The sequence below is a fragment of the Garra rufa genome, chromosome 21 (genome assembly GCF_049309525.1).
Source record: "Garra rufa chromosome 21, GarRuf1.0, whole genome shotgun sequence".
Taxonomy (NCBI): domain Eukaryota; kingdom Metazoa; phylum Chordata; class Actinopteri; order Cypriniformes; family Cyprinidae; genus Garra; species Garra rufa.
The window spans coordinates 36,712,261-36,729,143 of record NC_133381.1 but is presented as its reverse complement, the minus strand read 5'-3'; the positions used below and the strand labels follow the sequence as shown (position 1 = coordinate 36,729,143).

Here is a 16,883-nt window from a genome sequence, read left to right as displayed (position 1 = left end):
GCATGATTTAAAATTCAGATACAGTTTCACACAAAAACAAAATATGTTACACTATGGAATTTCATCCTTTATATCATTAAAAGATAAATTGAGTATATAATTTATTATATTTATTTAAAACATAAATATTACTATACTTGTTTAGATTTTTAGAAGGTACCTTAAATTTTTACATTTACAACTCTGTGTTTGCTTCATAAAAACATGGGTCGATAATTGCAATCATTTGACCATAAACAGCTGAAAAAAATGTATTGGAAAATTAATTCTCTGTCACGAGGGGGCGCTTTAGGAGCGCTGAAATATTACGGTTTCCATAGTAACAGCTGTACACAAAGCAGCATTAGGGGCCGTTCACATGTCGTGCCTAAAAACGCGTGGAAAACGCTAGGCGCGCCGCTTTCTTCCTTATCAACAAAGCGCTCCGGCGCTTGCGCTCCGGAAGCGTCTGCCGTTTCTAAGCAGCCATCAGCTGCGCTCTAGCTCCAAGCCTATGCGTCTCCATGCATTGTTTCTTCTATTAGCGTCAAAATAATGGGGGCTTGACAAATCATAAAGTTCAGGAAATCCCTGGACCACAATGATGAGCTGCTCCTCCATGTTTCTGCTGAGGTTTCAATGTAACGGAAAAACGTGAGGAAGCTGATTGGTTTGTTCATGTCACATGACCTGCGGTGCGCTTGCGACATTCTGAAAAGTTGAGATGTTTTTAAATCGATGCGGCGCGGACGCGCCTGGAAAAAACGAGCGCGTCGCACCGCGTCGCTTCCAATATGCGCGGGCAAGCCGCGCGTCTCCATTTGAAATAACGAACTTGCGCGCGCAAAAGACGCTTCATGTGAACGGCCCCTTAACGAGGTTTTATCAGGCATGAAATGAAAATTCCAACGACACGTTTCTGAGGACAGTAACGGAGGAACGCCATCAAATGTAGCGAAGTAAAAGTAATTTTTTTCACTATAAATGTACTTGAGTAAGAGTAAAAGTACCTATATACTCTAAAAGTACTAGTTAACGTTACCCCAAAAATTTACTCAAGTAAATGTAACGAAGTAAATGTAATTCGTTACTACCCACCTCTGTGAACAACCATGACCATCACTAAAAAAAACAATGTGGATCATTCAGGTAACAACACAGTATTATGAATCAAGTGTATGTAAACTTTTGAACAGGGTCATTTTTATAAGTTCAACTATTATTTTCTCTCGTAGACTATATGTAAACATCTTTTATGTGAAATATCTTATTTAGGTCAGTACTAAATAAAAAATAGCATTTTGCATGATCCCTCTTATTTTGCTCAAACAATTAACATTTTGCAACACGCTTTAGCACCCTCAGTTGGTTGTGAGAGTAATTTACAGATTTTCTACGATCTGTATTATTCCAAATAAATAGGGAAGCAAACACTAAAGATATGATTTATGGTTTGAGTTGTGCAGAAGCTTACATTAAAACAAAATAAAAATGTAAAAAGGGCGACACACACACACACACACACACACACATGTTGGGTTTACATGTTTTATGGGGACATTCCATAGGCGTAATGGTTTTTATACTGTACAAACCGTATTTTCTATGGCCCTACACCTACCCTACACCTAAACCTAGCCCTCACAGGAGATTGTGCACACTTTTACTTCCTCAAAAAAACTCATTGTGCATGATTTATAAGCCTGTTTCCTCATGGGGAACTAAGAAATGTCCCCACAAGGTCAAAAATTACTGGTATTACTATCCTTGTGGGGACATTTGGTCCCCACAACGTGATGAATACCAGGTACACACACACACACACACACACACACACACACACACACACACACACACACACACACACACACACACACACACACACACACACACACACACACACACACACACACAAACAAACATATATATATAAACAGTCTTAATTAATTTATTTCATTTTTAAAATCGATAAAATTCCGTTTGGATATACAACTACAAACACTTTGGCGCAGGACCTTTATTATGAAATGTTTTTAAACCTCGACCAGGAAGTACAAAATACGTCAGTGCGAGTCGTTGATTTCACGTTCACGATTAAACATGTTTAATAAAAAGCCACGCAGAAATTTCAGGCAAAGGAAAAACGAATCCAGTGATGATGAGAATGAAAAGCTCGGCGGTGGTGATGCCGAAAAGAAAACGGAGAAAGCCGATTCAAACGCGGATTTGCCGCGAGGAGAGATTTCAAGTGGTTCAAAGGCTCGAGAAAGTGACTCCAGTGATGCTGAGGAGCCCTCAGTCACTGCACTTCAGTCCAAAGATACAAAACAGCAGACAAAAAGCAATACACTCAGCTTTCTTGATGAAAAAGACGGTGAGTATTTAATTATATCCTCACGTAAACACTAAAAAGATTGGTTTTAACGAAGAAACTGGACTCTTACAGCCACCAACGACAGTTTTACAGTGAAACGTTCAGTTAATAGAGAAGTTGTGTTCCAAGCTCGGAAAAAAGAAGGCTCTCCTGCACCGCTAGCAAGCACTCAAGGTGTGTCTGTTGTTTTACAGCAACTAACGTTAGTTCTGCAGAGTCATGCTGTTCATCTGTCATTGACCGTTATTAAAAATAACATTTCGTTTTCCCAGTTAAGAAGAGTAATAAGGATGTCAGTGTGCAGTCTGACAGTGATTCTGATTCCTCGGTTGAAGACATTCCTCCTGACAGCGATGATGGGAGCTCTTCTACCATGTCAAGTTCATCTGGTTCTTCAAAACCACAAAGAGGTCAGTTCCCTCACTTTTTAGTTTCAATATTTACTATTTTATTTGAATAATATATATGTTTTCTTTAATATTTTGTATTTTTAGGGGAATTCATGCCATTAGACCACATTCATCTTTAATAATTATGTGCCATTTATTTCCATAAAAAAATAAATTTCATATTCCAATTTATTTCCTTTGCTGATCTTTTTTTAAGACCATTTAGCCATGTCTAATCAATTTTCAGTGTTTAAATAGCAAATGTCACAAAAGTCACCAACTTTAGTTTCTCCTAAGTATACATTTCAGAACATTAGATTCTTCTAAAATGACCTTTTTCTCGCAATTGCGAATTTACATCTTACAACTGAACTGACTTTTATTCTCAGAATTGAAGGATATAAACTCACAATTGCAAGATATAAACTCGCCATTCTGACTTTTTTCCTCGCAATTTCGAGTTTATATCTGGCAACTGACCTTTTTCTCGCAATTGCAAGATATAAACGCGAGATATAAACTTGCAATTCTAACTTTTTTCTTGCAAATGCGAGTTTCTCGCAATTTCAACTTTTTTCCTTGAAATTTCAAGTTTATATCTTGCAACTGACCTTTTTCTCAGAATTGCATGATTAAAAACTCACAGTTGACAACTTCAGTTTTTTTTCCTAAGTATAAATTTCAGAACCTGGTTCCATCACTGAATAAAAAAAAAAAAAAATGTATGACTTTTTCTCAGAATTGCGTGACTTTTTTCTTGCAAATGCGAGTTTGAATCTCACAATTCTGACTTATTTTTTTGCAATTTTGAGTTTATATCTTGCAGCTAATACGTTTTCTCTCACAATCCAGACTTTTTTTCTCTGAACTGTGATATAAACTCGCAATTCTGACTTTTTTTCTTGCAATTTTGAGTTTATATCTTGAAACTGACCTTGTTTGGGGAAAGCACGTAAAAGTCCACCTACTACGTCTGTGTGCATGTCAACTTGTGATGTGGGCGGTGTCTCGCGACATCACCTGGTTTAGAATATCCAATTTTTTTTTTTCCTGAAGTATTAACAACTTAGTTTCACACAATTTTTTTTGTGAAATTGTTTTATCAACAAAATATCGCATTCGTCGTTAGATGCATCGCTTTCTGACAGGGAGTTGACATGCACACAGTAGTAGGTGGACTTTTACATGCTTTTCCCAAACCAGGGAGGTGACGTCAACGTGTCGCCATTTAGGATTTTTGAGACTAGTAGGGATCGGGTAACAGTTGTTTTTAATACACTCACGGTGGACTTACAAATTTTCCAATGCAGCGTTTTGTGAGTACATACCCTATTTACACTACTGTAGAAGTTTGGTAAGATTACGTGCACGTTGAGTGGTGCAATTTACGAGATACATCAGATATACCACGTACGGCAGTAGCAAGCCATTCGACAAGCTCGGCGATCTCCATAAATGTTCGACTAAGGTAAACAAAACTTCGGATGGGGTATTTAGATGGGCTTCGGAGTGCATACCATCGCTTTAATATATCCTCAGAATTGCAAGTTTATATCTCACAATTCTGACTTAACTTTCAGTTAAGTGTTATAAAGTCAGACTTGTAATTCTGAAAAAAAAGACATTTAAGTTATATAAACTTGCAATTCTGAGAAAAGTCAGAATTGTGAGTATATATCTCGCAGTTTTGACTTTTATAATTTGCATTTGCGGGTTTACATCTCAATTTTAAGAAGAAAAAAGTCAGAATTGTGTTTGTTTCACAATTCTGACTTTATAACTTGCATTTGCGAGTTTGCGTCTCACAATTCTGAGAAAAAAGTCAGAATTGTGAGTTTGTATTACGCAATTTTGGCCAAAAAAAAAAAAAAGTCAGAATTGTGAGAGAAAAAGTCCCAATTACTTTTTTTTTAAATTCAGTGGCAGAAACTGGCTTCCTTAAAAATGACCAGAAACCACCTAAGTGTTAAAGCGTTCACCTCAGTATGTAAATTGTCATTATTTACATACTAAAACTCATGTCATGTTGTGTGTCCAATGCTGCAGTCATCATTCCTGATGCTAGAAGGATTCATGCTGCCAAAGAGAAAAGGAGACAAGCCAGAGCCCAGCACGATTACATCTCGCTGGATTCACCGCGCACTCCTGGAAGCCTACAGGAAGAAGATCTGAGCGATGGAGAACAAAACAGTGATGGTGAGCTGGACGATCATGAGCGCAGAATCGAGTTTGCACCCAAACCCAAGACTCTGAGAGAGCGAATGGCTGAGAAGATGGGTAAGAAACATGTGCTGCTACAGTACTTGTGTATATTAAAACACTGCAGCAGTACTAGAGATGACATGTTCTGTGTTTGTGTTCCGTAGGAAGTGATAGTGATGAGAGTTTTTCTGATAGCCAAGAGGAGGAAGACCAGCAGATGTGGGAAGAACAGCAGATTGGAAAAGGAGTGAAAAGACACCAAGTGAGACCCTCCACTGTGACATAAAGGCTTAGTTACTCTTCTTAAGCCATTTTGATTGTCTATATAACAACTTTAACTTGCTTTTTATTACACACTGCTCCCGTAGTGTTTCAAGGACCTTTCCTTGTATTCTCAGAAGGAATTGCAAGCTCCTAGACCAGCCCGACAGAAGAAAATGGACATCCCTGAAACACTTCCAGCAGTCAGTATTGATGTCATTAAGAAGAGAATCATTACCAAGTAAGCTGCAGGAATGCATTTGTTTTCTCTTTTTTTGGTAATATAAACTATCATATTATTATTTTACGTATTATTTATTATCATACCTTTAACTCAACAAGGATGCATTCAATTGATCAAAACTGACAATAAATACATTAACAGTGTTACAAAAAAAGTTAAAAATTTAAAAACACATTTAAATAGAATTTAAATATTAAAATCATAGATGTTTACTAAGATCTTTTTATTATCTATTGAAACAATAATATTTAAAATATCAGTAAGCGTTATTATATAACGCTTCTAAATTTCAACTTACGATTTTTTTTTTTTGCTTTTTATTCTATTGTTGTTTAAAAAAAATATTTATATATATATATATATAATAATAATAATAAAGTTCAGCAAAAAAATTATTATATTTTCTTTGTAAATTATGAAACTTTATGTAGAAAAAAAGTGTGTCCCGCATTTTTATGTCACTACCGATACGGTGTATTTTTTTAGTCCATTAGCTGAAACTGATTTTAACTATGTCAACATTGTTTCAGTAGTGACACAAGGAAACACATAGTTCTTTATTTGGGGGAAATAAACACTATTTTAGTACAGTTATGCAAATTTTTTTTTTGTATTTTAGTATGTTTTAGTAGTATTTAAGTATGTGGGTGGTTAAAATTCTGTAATGTGATGTGGTCGCTACCAAAACATTACTGTCACTACCGAAACATTAAATGTTTTGTCAGAAATAAAGTATACTGAATTATCAACTAAGATGTTATGATAGTTTTTGGTTGAATGTATGTTCAAAGTAATAAATCCTTAAGTTTGAAATCATTATGGTGAACTTTTAGTCTTTTACAAAGAAAAATTTGATTCAAAATACAACAAATCTCATAAATAATCTTTGAAATATTGTTAAAATTGTAATTGTTATTGATTTATCTCTGCAAACTGTTTAATAAAATAGAAAAAACTATATTTACACATAAGATGTAAGCAAAATCTTAATGGGTCAATATAACCCTTCTTAATAAATTATATATTACTGTGTTTCAGTAGTGACAAATTTGGGGAGAGGACAAATATTCCAAAACTTCATGAAAATACAGTAGAAAAATTAACTGCACAATTACTAGAAATGTGTACCTTGGATATTATACATTTTTCAAGATGTTTAAGACGTCAACTGTCGACTTGGCCCACATGTATTTTAAACAAATAAATAAATGTTTTGCTCCAGATTAGATTCACTGAGGGAGGTGCACAGGGCACGGGAGGCAGAATTAAGAAGGATGCAGCTGGATATGGAAATGGCTAAGAGCACACTGGAGAGCCTTGAAAACCATACCGCAGATGAGCAGCTCCGGTTCTACCGTACCATGAATATATTCTCACGGAATCTACTGGAATGCCTGTCTGAGAAGGTTAATCTTCACTAAATTAACCATGTACACAATGTAACTATATACAGTTTATAAAGTATTGGTGGTATGCTTTATTTTTCAGATGGCTTTAATAAACTCTGTTGAGCTGGAAATGCACAGTCTCTATATTGACCAGGCTGAGGCGCTGACGAGTCAGAGAAGAGAAGCACTAGAGGAGGAGTCTTCACGAATTCAGAAATTAACCTGTAAGATTGTAACTGAGTACTGCTTTTTAGTATGTAATATTTTGTAGAAGACGCTTCACATATTATGCCCACTATGATTATGATTATAACTTCCATCTACAGTTGAAGTCAAAAGTTTACATACACCTTGCAGAATCTGCAAATGTTAATTATTTTACCAAAACAAGAGGGATCATACAAAATGGATGTTATTTATTATTTAGTACTGACCTGAGTAAGACATTTCACATAAAATATGTTTACATACAGTCCACAAGAGAAAAGGAGAAAAAGTTTTAATGTCCTGAACTGCTCGCTCTTCTTCAGAAAAATCCTTCAGATTCTTTGGTTTTTCAGCATTTTTGTGTATTTGAACCCTTTCCAACAATGACTGTATGCTTTTGAGATCCATCTTTTCACACTGAGGACAACTGAGGGACTCATATGCAACTATTACAGAAAAATCAAACACTCACCGATGCTTCAGAAGAAAACACAATGCATTAAGAGCCTGGGGTGAAAACTCATACAAAGTGGATATTATTTTATTATTTAGTACTGACCTGAATAAGACATTTCAGATAAAAGACATCAACATAGAGTCCACAATAATAGTTGAAAATAATAGTTGAATTTATAAAAATTACCCTGTTCAAAAGTTGAATTTAATACGTTGCTGTTACCTGAATGATCCAAAACTGTGTGTATTTGAACCATTTCCAACAATGACTTTATGATTTTTAAGATCAATCTTCTCACACTGAAGACAACTGAGGGACTCATATGCAACTATTACAGAAGGTCCAAACGCTCACTGATTCTTCAGAAGGAAAAATGATCCATTAAGAGCTGGGGGTGAAAACTTTTGAACGAAATTAGGATGTGTATATTTTTCTTATTTTGCCTAAATATCTCTTTTTTTTTTCTTTTAGTACTGCCATTCAGAAGCTAAAGCAGATACTTACATGTTTCCAAGAAGACAAAATTAAATTTACCCTGATCTTCAAATTCATGCATTGTTTCCTACTGAAGCATCAGTGAGCGTTTGAACCTTCTGCAATAGTTGCATATGAGTCCCTCAGTTGTCCTCAGTGTGAAAAGATGGATTTCAAAATCATACAGTCATTGTTGGAAAGGGTTCAAGTACAAAAATGCCGAAAAACCAAAGAATCTGTGGGACGTGACAGATTTTTCTGAAGAACAGCGAATGTGAAATATCTTCTTCAGGTCAGTACTAAATAAAAAATAACATGCATTTTGTATGACCCCTCTTAAATTGGTAAAATAACATTTTGCAGATTCTGCCAGGTGGGTAAACTTTTGACTTCAACTGTATTACAGGACTGCATGCACATTCATTTAATTTAATATTGTGTATTGTGTCTGTCTCATATAGATAACACTGATTCACACAGCAATGGTGACACAACCGGAGGCTCTAACCCAGCTTGGCAGAGGTGAGATGGATTGTAATGTTTGCACTTTCACCATTACTGACTGTTATTGCTGTGAATCCTGGATACGCTAAGCCTGACATTATGAAAGTCTATAGATTACAGCCTTTGGAGGCTTTCTGAGATGCTTATAATCTGTAAATTACAGTTGTCAAAGTCATTTATCATCAGTTTTTCAATTCCCTATGCTTTTTCATGTTCTAGCTTGTCTGAAGAAGACATTGTGTGTGTACCGTGTGACTGGGAACCAACGGCTGAGCAGCAGGCAGAGCTACAAAGTAAAAGAGGTGTGAGAAGCTTCATGGAAGCAGAAATAAAATTAATTTTTAAACGGTGTCGTAATGGAATATTGAGAATACAAAAAATGCATAATACTTGTCACTGCATCTATATCTTTGGTTAAATTTCAGATGATCTACTGAAAAAGGCAAAGGAAGTGTTTGCAGATGTTCAAGCAGACTTCTGGGATGTGAAAAAAATCCTTTCCAGATTTGATGAGTGGCGTGTCTCCTTTCAGGATACTTACAGTAATGCCTACATTAACCTGTGCATCCCAAAACTCCTGGCACCCCTCATCAGACACCAGCTTATTGGCTGGAATCCTCTACAGGTGATCTAGGGCTTGTCTACAACATATTATATCAGAATTCATTGCAGGGAATTCATGACAATTTTGCTAACACTTGTGTATGTTTGACAGCCTACATTCTTCATAGTTGAACACTGCTGTGATTTAGGTCAAAAACAGTTACTCACACTTGTGTTGCGACATTTCTGTCGAATCCAATATAGTCAGCACTGCATTGTCTTTTATTTTCAATGATGCATTAAGAGCCAGGGTTGTAAACTTTTAAATGGAATGAAGATGTGGACATTTTTCTTATTTTGCCTGAATATCATTTTTATTTTATTTAGTACTGCCCTTCAGAAGCAGCAAAAGATACTTGCATGTTTCCCAGAAGAGAAAATAAGTTCAGTTTATCCTGATCTTCAAACTCCAAAAGTTTTCAACCCCAGCTCTTAATGCATTGTGTTTTCTTCTAAAGCACTAGTGAGCGTTTTAACCTTCTTTAATAGTTGCATATGAGTCCCTCAGTTGTCCTCAGTGTGAAAAGATGGATCTCAAAAGCATACAGTCATTGTTGGAAAGGGTTCAAATACACAAAAATGCGGAAAAACCAAAGAATCTGAAGGATTTTTTGAAGAAGAGCGAGCAGCTTAACTGTTTAGAACAAACAAGAAACTCATGAACAATTATCTCTAAACAAATAATTTGGGTAACAACGCAGTGTTAAGAATCAAGCGTATGTAAACTTTTAAACGCTGTAAAATATATATAAGTTCAACTATTTTCTCTTGTGGACTATATGTAAACATTTTTTATGAGAAATATCTTATTCAGCTCAGTACTAAATAAAAAAATAACATGCATATTATATGATCCCTCTTATTTTGGTTAAATAATTAACATTTTGCAGATTCTGCAGGGTGTATGTAAACGCTTGACTTTAACTGTAGATGTCAAAAGATCAAGGGAATTTTGGTTTATCTGTTCATCATTGGCTTCTCAACTCTAAATCTTCATGATTACTACTATATATACCCAGGCATTTCATCATATGTTTTTCCCTGTAGGCAGGTGAAGACTTTGAGGCATTGCCGTGGTATTCTGAGGTTGAGAAGTTCTGTCACGGCCAGGGATATGAGGAATCAGAGAACATGGATAAGACGACACTGCCCACCATAATTGAAAAGACAATCCTTTCCAAAGTTCAAGGTGACTATGGCATTTGCACATAATTACATTAACAGCTTTATAACACCCACTAGCCTGCTGCATTTAAGAGTTTGAGTTTGGGAACAGAATGTTTCAGTGAGTAATTTAATATCACCCATTTGATTTTAATTTACTATTAAGCATATCAGAATGTCTTGTTCTGGCTCTGATTGCTGTCAGTGCAGTGTTCGTTTAGAAGTGCAGAATGAAATCCAGAACTAATTACCTGGTTTTGGGCAGGTTTCGTGGAGCTGGTGTGGGACCCTCTGTCTGCGCAGCAGTCTGAAACCCTCACGACTCTGTGCAAGAGAATACAGGATGATTATTCTGTATTTGAAGGTGAACAAAGCAAACCTGTCAAGGTATTGTTTTACGATGTATTAAAACTGTATCTAACTAAATGGATGTGATGTCAGTAAAAGTAAAATCAGCTTGTGACTTTATCCTGCAGGCCTTTGTAGAAGCAGTTATTCAGAGGTTAAGGAGTGCAGTAGACAATGACGTCTTTGTCCCACTGTACCCAAAAAAGTATGTTTTGTCTAGATTTGTGTCATTTGTAATGTTTACCTTTACATTTCTAAAGCTTGTTAAGTTGTATGAGCTAATCATGACAATGTGCTTTTTGCTAAGGTTTTTAGAGGATAAGCAGTCCCCACAGTTCCAGTTTCAGAACAAACAGTTTTGGTCAGCAGTTAAGGTTTGACATTTCACTTCTGGTCATGTTGTGACTGTTTACATGCTCTTGCTGTTTCCTTATACATTTCGAAAGTTTGGGGTCAGTACATTTGTTAAGAAGCTAATACTTAAATTCAGCAAAGATGCATTAAATTGGTTACAAATTATTAAAGGATTAGTTCATTTCCAAAATAAAAACTTCCTAATAATTTACTCACCCCCCCCCCCATGTCATCCAAGATGTTCATGTTTTTCTTTCTTCAGTCGAAAAGAAATTAAGGTTTTTGAGGAAAATATTCCAGGATTTTTCTCCATATAGTGGACTTAAATGGGGATCAGCGGGTTGAAGGTCCAAATTGCAGTTTCAACGCTGCTTCAAAGGGCTCTACACAATGCCAGCCGAAGAATAAGGGTCTTATCTAGCCAAACATTCTGTCATTTTCTAAACAAAATAAAAATGTATGTACTTTTTAACCACAAATGCTTGTCTTCCACTAGCTCGACTTCGCATTATGTAGTCACGTGATGTAGGCGGTAGTATCAACCCAGTGTTTACAGAGCAAATGCGCAAAGAAAGTCAGATGGCCTTTACCCTAACCATGAGCTTTCCAATGTGTTGTAGATGTGCATCGCAGAGCTAGTGCAAGATGTGCATTTGTGGTTAAAGTATATAAATTTATTTATTTATTTTTTTTTTTTGAAAATGACCAGTCGTTTCAGTAGCTAAGACCCTTATTCCTCACCTGGGATCGTGCTGAGCCTTTTGAAGCTGCACTGAAACTGCATTTTGAACCTTCAACCCATTAATATTTTACAATCTTGCTGTTAGTACTGTATTTGTGATCAAATAAATGCAGCCTTGGTGAGCATTCTTCATTTAAAAACATTAGTTTAAAAACGTTAGTAAGTTGTTCACTTACAGAAATTCTTTTTTTTTTTTTTTTGAGGAAAACATTTCAGGTTTTTTTTTTTTTTTCATATAGTGGACTTCTATGGTGGCCCCGAGTTTGAACTTCAAAATGCAGTTTAAATTCGGCTTTAAGGGGATCTAAACAATCCCAGCCAAGGAAGAAGGGTCTTATCTAGCAAAACCATCAGTTATTTTCTTAAAAAAATGACAATTTATACACTTTTTTTCTTTCTTGTCTAGCTCTGCATGTACTTGGTGTATTTCAGTTCAAGACAGTTAGGGTATGTCAAAAAACAAAAATTTTCTCCAACTTCAAAATCATCCTACAGTACATCGCTGTTTAACCTTTTTTGTAAAGGGTGTTTGATCTTCTTTGCATGTTCATTTTGTAAACAGAGTCAGTACTTCTGCAGCAATGTAGGATGACTTTTGAAGTTGGAGGAGAAAATTGTAGCTTTTTGACATACCCTAACTGTCTTGAACTGAAATACACCAAGTACATGCAGAGCTAGACAAGCATTTGAGGTTAAAAAAAAAAGTGTAGAAATTGTCAAATTTCTTAGAAAATAACCAATCGTTATTCCTCAACTGGGATCATTTAGAGCCCTTTGAAGCTGCATTTAAACTGCATTTTGGAAGTTCAAACTCGCAGCACCATAGAAGTCAACTATATGGAGAGAAATCCTGAAATGTTTTCTTTAAAAAAAAAACATAATTTTTTTTCAGACTGAAGAAAGAAAGACAAACATGTTAAAATGTTCATGAGAAATCAAGCCAATGTTTCAGACAGAATGTTTATGTTCGAATGCTGATTGTTATATGAAATCTTTGTTTTTCAGTTGCTTGGTAACATGGCATTATGGGATGGTTTGATTCCGGAACACATTCTTAAGGAGCTCATGCTGGAGAAACTTCTCAGCCGTTACTTGATGATCACAGTTCTTAACGAATCTGATCCAAAACACAGCATCCAGAAATGCAAAAAGGTTCCTGTGCTTATAATATCAATCTAATCTCATTTGTTGACCTCTAAGGTAGTTAATTATGAAACTAACTTTTATTCTTCTAAAAAGATTGCAGATTGTTTTCCAAAATCATGGTTTATTGATGTAAACGCTGGATCATCACTACCTCAGCTGCAGAACTTCAGCAAACACCTACTTCAGATTGCTCATGCCTTATTTAAGGACAACAGTGATTCAAGCAGCATTCGGTAATGTCATTTTACAATATTTCTGCTATTAAATAATGAATGCGTCATTTATTATACTGTGTAATAGTTCTAACACTTTTTTTTTTTTTTTTTTTTTCCAGGAGGACACTTTTATCTGATGTGCTGTTTGCCCTGAAGAACATCAAGGCACATGACAGTATTAGGACTATAACAGACAAATATCATTGTGCAGATCTGTTAAAAGCTCTCCAATAGCAGCCATCTTGTGTCAGCTGTATTTTTTGTGTGTTTTTAAGGTGCTAAGTCACTTTGATACATGTATAGTGAATAAAATGTTTTATTTTGGTCCATGTGGTTTTCATTTTCCTCAGAGCTGTCACTTATTCCTGTCAGGAAAATGAAATGTTTTACTACACATGTAGTTATTTTTATGAAATTATATATGGTTCTCATTGTACCTGTTTATGCGTGCCACATATATTATGGTCTGATGTATCTGGAACATACATCCCAAAAGAGCCGTTTCCTGGACTTGGAATAATTCTTTTCTTGGATCAAATATTACTGGCTTAGTCCAAAACGTACCATTCAGAGTCACCATGAACGGATGATTTAACTTCCATGAATCAGATTTTTTTTTTTTTTTGGAGAATTCCTGTTGTGAAGCAATTCAGCCTTCCAAGAAAATACTCTCGCAGATGTTTGAAACTGAGAAGCTATCAGTTATGATTCTTCTCTACTTGCAAACTTGTTACAATAATTTTGCTGTTTTTAACATACATGGCATGCTAAAAACATCTCACAACACATTAGCAACCAGACAGCACCACGCTGGCATTGACGCAACAAGATTTGCACGGGCAAGCATCCTGCATCCGGAAAATATACAAGTCTGGTTATATTTTATGGGTGTTTTTATTTCTCAGTAGAGTCTCAATAAATAGGTTTATTGTTTAGTTGTGGCTTGTTTTCCTCCGGTGTGTGTTTCGGTTTATGAGGATGACATCATTACCACTAAACCAAACAATGGCGTTTTACTGAATGGATCCTCAGAGACAACTCGCATATCCAGAATGCCTTTCTATCAGACTAATTTCACCAGACTTTCACATGATAAGAACATGAACATTTCAGCCTTCAAGTTGCAAAAGTTTACATACACCTTGCAGAATATTTTATCAAAATAAGTTCATACAAAATGCATGCTATTTTTATTTAGTACTGACCTGAATAAGATATCACATAAAAGATGTTTACATGTAGACAAAATAAAATAATAGCTGAATTTATAAAAATGACCCTGTTCAAAAGTATACATACAGTCGTGGCCAAAAGTTTTGAGAATTACATAAATATTGGAAATTGGAAAAGTTGCTGCTTAAGTTTTTATAATAGCAATTTGCATATACTCCAGAATGTTATGAAGAGTGATCAGATGAATTGCATAGTCCTTCTTTGCCATGAAAATTAACTTAATCCCGAAAAAAAATTTCCACTGCATTGTTAAGAAGGCTTCAGGGTGTCCAAGAAAGTCCAGCAAGCGCCAGGATCGTCTCCTAAAGAGGATTCAGCTGCGGGATCGGAGTGCCACCAGTGCAGAGCTTGCTCAGGAATGGCAGCAGGCAGGTGTGAGCGCATCTGCACGCACAGTGAGGCCAAGACTTTTGGAAGATGGCCTGGTGTCAAGAAGGGCAGCAAAGAAGCCACTTCTCTCCAAAAAAAAAACATCAGGGACAGATTGATCGTCTGCAAAAAGTAAAGCAAATGGACTGCTGAGGACTGGGGCAAAGTCATATTCTCAGATGAAGCCTCTTTCCGATTGTTTGGGGCATCTGGAAAAAGGCTTGTCTGGAGAAGAAAAGGTGAGCGCTACCATCAGTCCTGTGTCATGCCAACAGTAAAGCATCCTGAGACCATTCATGTGTGGGGTTGCTTCTCATCCAAGGGAGTGGGCTCACTCACAATTTTGCCCAAAACCACAGCCATGAATAAAGAATGGTACCAAAACACCCTCCAACAGCAACTTCTTCCAACAATCCAACAACAGTTTGGTGAAGAACAATGCATTTTCCAGCACGATGGAGCACCGTGCCATAAGGCAAAAGTGATAACTAAGTGGCTCGGGGACCAAAACGTTGACATTTTGGGTCCATGGCCTGGAAACTCCCCAGATCTTAAAACCTGTGGTCAATCCTCAAGAGGCGGGTGGACAAACAAAAACCCACTAATTCTGACAAACTCCAAGAAGTGATTATGAAAGAATGGGTTGCTATCAGTCAGGATTTGGCCCAGAAGTTGATTGAGAGCATGCCCAGTCGAATTGCAGAGGTCCTGAAAAAGAAGGGCCAACACTGCAAATACTGACTCTTTGCATAAATGTCATGTAATTGTCGATAAAAGCCTTTGAAACGTATGAAGTGCTTGTAATTATATTTCAGTACATCACAGAAACAACTGAAACAAAGATCTAAAAGCAGTTTAGCAGCAAACTTTGTGAAAACTAATATTTGTGTCATTCTCAAAACTTTTGGCCACGACTGTACACTTGATTCTTAATACTGTTGTTACCTGAATGAGCCACAGCTGTTTTTTTTTTTTGTTTGTTTGTTTAGTGATAGTTGTTCATGAGTCCCTTGTTTGTCCTGAAAAGTTAAACTGCCTTCTGTTCTTCAAAAAAATCCTTCAGGTTCCAAAAATTCTTTGGTTTTCCAGCATTTTTGTGTATTTGAACCACTACCAACAATGACTATGATTTTGAGATCCATCTTTTCACACTGAGGACAACGTATGAGTATGACTCGTATGCAACTATTACAGAAGGTTCAATTGCTCACTGATGCCCCAGAAGGAAAAACGATGCATTAAGATAATGGGTAAATATAATTTATTTTGTCTTCTGGGAAGTATGTATCTTCTGTAGCTTCTGAAGGGCAGTACTAAATAAAATAAAAAATTTTTTTAGGTAAGATAAGAAAAATGAACACATCATTCTGTTCAAAAGTTTTCACCCTAGCTTTTAATGCATCGTGTTTCCTTCTGAAGCATCAGTGAGCATTTGGAGCTTCAGTAATAGTTGCATATGAGTCCCTCAGTTGTCCTCAGTGTGAAAAGATGGATCTCAAAATCACACAATCATTGGTGGAAAAGGTTCAAATACACAAAGAACCAAAGAATTTGTGGGACCTGAAGGATTTTTCTAAAGAATTGTGGGCAGTTTAACTGTTCAGGACAAACAAGGGACTTATGAACAACTATCACTAAACTAAACAAACAAACAAAACACGGGGTTATTGAGGTATCAACACAGTATTAAGAATCAAGCACATGTAAACTTTTGAAAAGGGTCATTTTTATACAATTATTTTATAAAGTCTTTTATGTAAAATATCTTATTCAGGTCAGTATTAAATACAAAAATAACATGCATTTTGTATGATCTGTCTTATTTTGGTAAAATAATTACCATTTTGCAGATTCTGCAAGGTGTATGTAAGTTTTTGCCCTCAACCGTAGTCAGTGACTGACCTGTGCGGACGTGAGAATTGTAGATCTCTCACCGCTCAACTAGTTCATCACTGCACTGTGAGGTTTGTTTTACTCTGGATGTTTCTCTTTGATTCTACTATAGTGAGGCATTTCATGAAATGATTCCATAATGCCAACCAGAAGACTCTTGAAAAACTGTATTTTTCTCACTGAACGCAACAGCCCAGTAGAATCACTCCACTTCAAAGATAATCGTGTCCATGCTGAGCAATATTCACCTTTATGTCCTTTAATCTGACCTTTAATCTTAAAGGTGACATATCATGAATTTTTAGACTTTTTCCGTGTTTAAGTGGTATAATTGGGT

The 16,883-nt window shown here is 36.0% G+C and overlaps 2 protein-coding genes across 2 annotated transcripts in view; one reads left to right on the top strand and one right to left on the bottom strand.

Annotated features, from left to right (window-relative positions):
- The window catches only part of cgref1 (cell growth regulator with EF-hand domain 1), a 314,634-nt gene that overhangs the window by 230,057 nt on the left and 67,694 nt on the right, over nucleotides 1–16,883 (bottom strand). The window lies entirely within an intron of this gene.
- On the top strand, nucleotides 2,039–13,285 carry LOC141295406 (intron Large complex component GCFC2-like). Its single transcript, XM_073826610.1, has 18 exons — nucleotides 2,039–2,353; nucleotides 2,426–2,527; nucleotides 2,626–2,763; nucleotides 4,789–5,019; nucleotides 5,109–5,206; nucleotides 5,343–5,446; nucleotides 6,672–6,855; nucleotides 6,938–7,061; nucleotides 8,437–8,497; nucleotides 8,699–8,781; nucleotides 8,905–9,104; nucleotides 10,130–10,271; nucleotides 10,512–10,633; nucleotides 10,723–10,799; nucleotides 10,902–10,968; nucleotides 12,696–12,842; nucleotides 12,930–13,069; nucleotides 13,174–13,285. The coding sequence occupies exons 1-18, from the start codon at nucleotides 2,080–2,082 to the stop codon at nucleotides 13,283–13,285; spliced, it is 2,406 nt and encodes an 801-aa protein (XP_073682711.1). The 5' UTR covers nucleotides 2,039–2,079.

What these genes read in the sequence shown, in the direction of transcription:
- LOC141295406 (XM_073826610.1), top strand. Translation starts at nt 2,080, where the DNA reads ATGTTTAATAAAAAGCCACGCAGAAATTTCAGGCAAAGGAAAAACGAA. An exon ending in AATCCTTTCCAAAGTTCAAG is followed by an intron (nt 10,272 to 10,511) that starts GTGACTATGGCA and finishes GGTTTTGGGCAG; the next exon opens with GTTTCGTGGAGCTGGTGTGG. An exon ending in GTCCCACTGTACCCAAAAAA is followed by an intron (nt 10,800 to 10,901) that starts GTATGTTTTGTC and finishes CTTTTTGCTAAG; the next exon opens with GTTTTTAGAGGATAAGCAGT.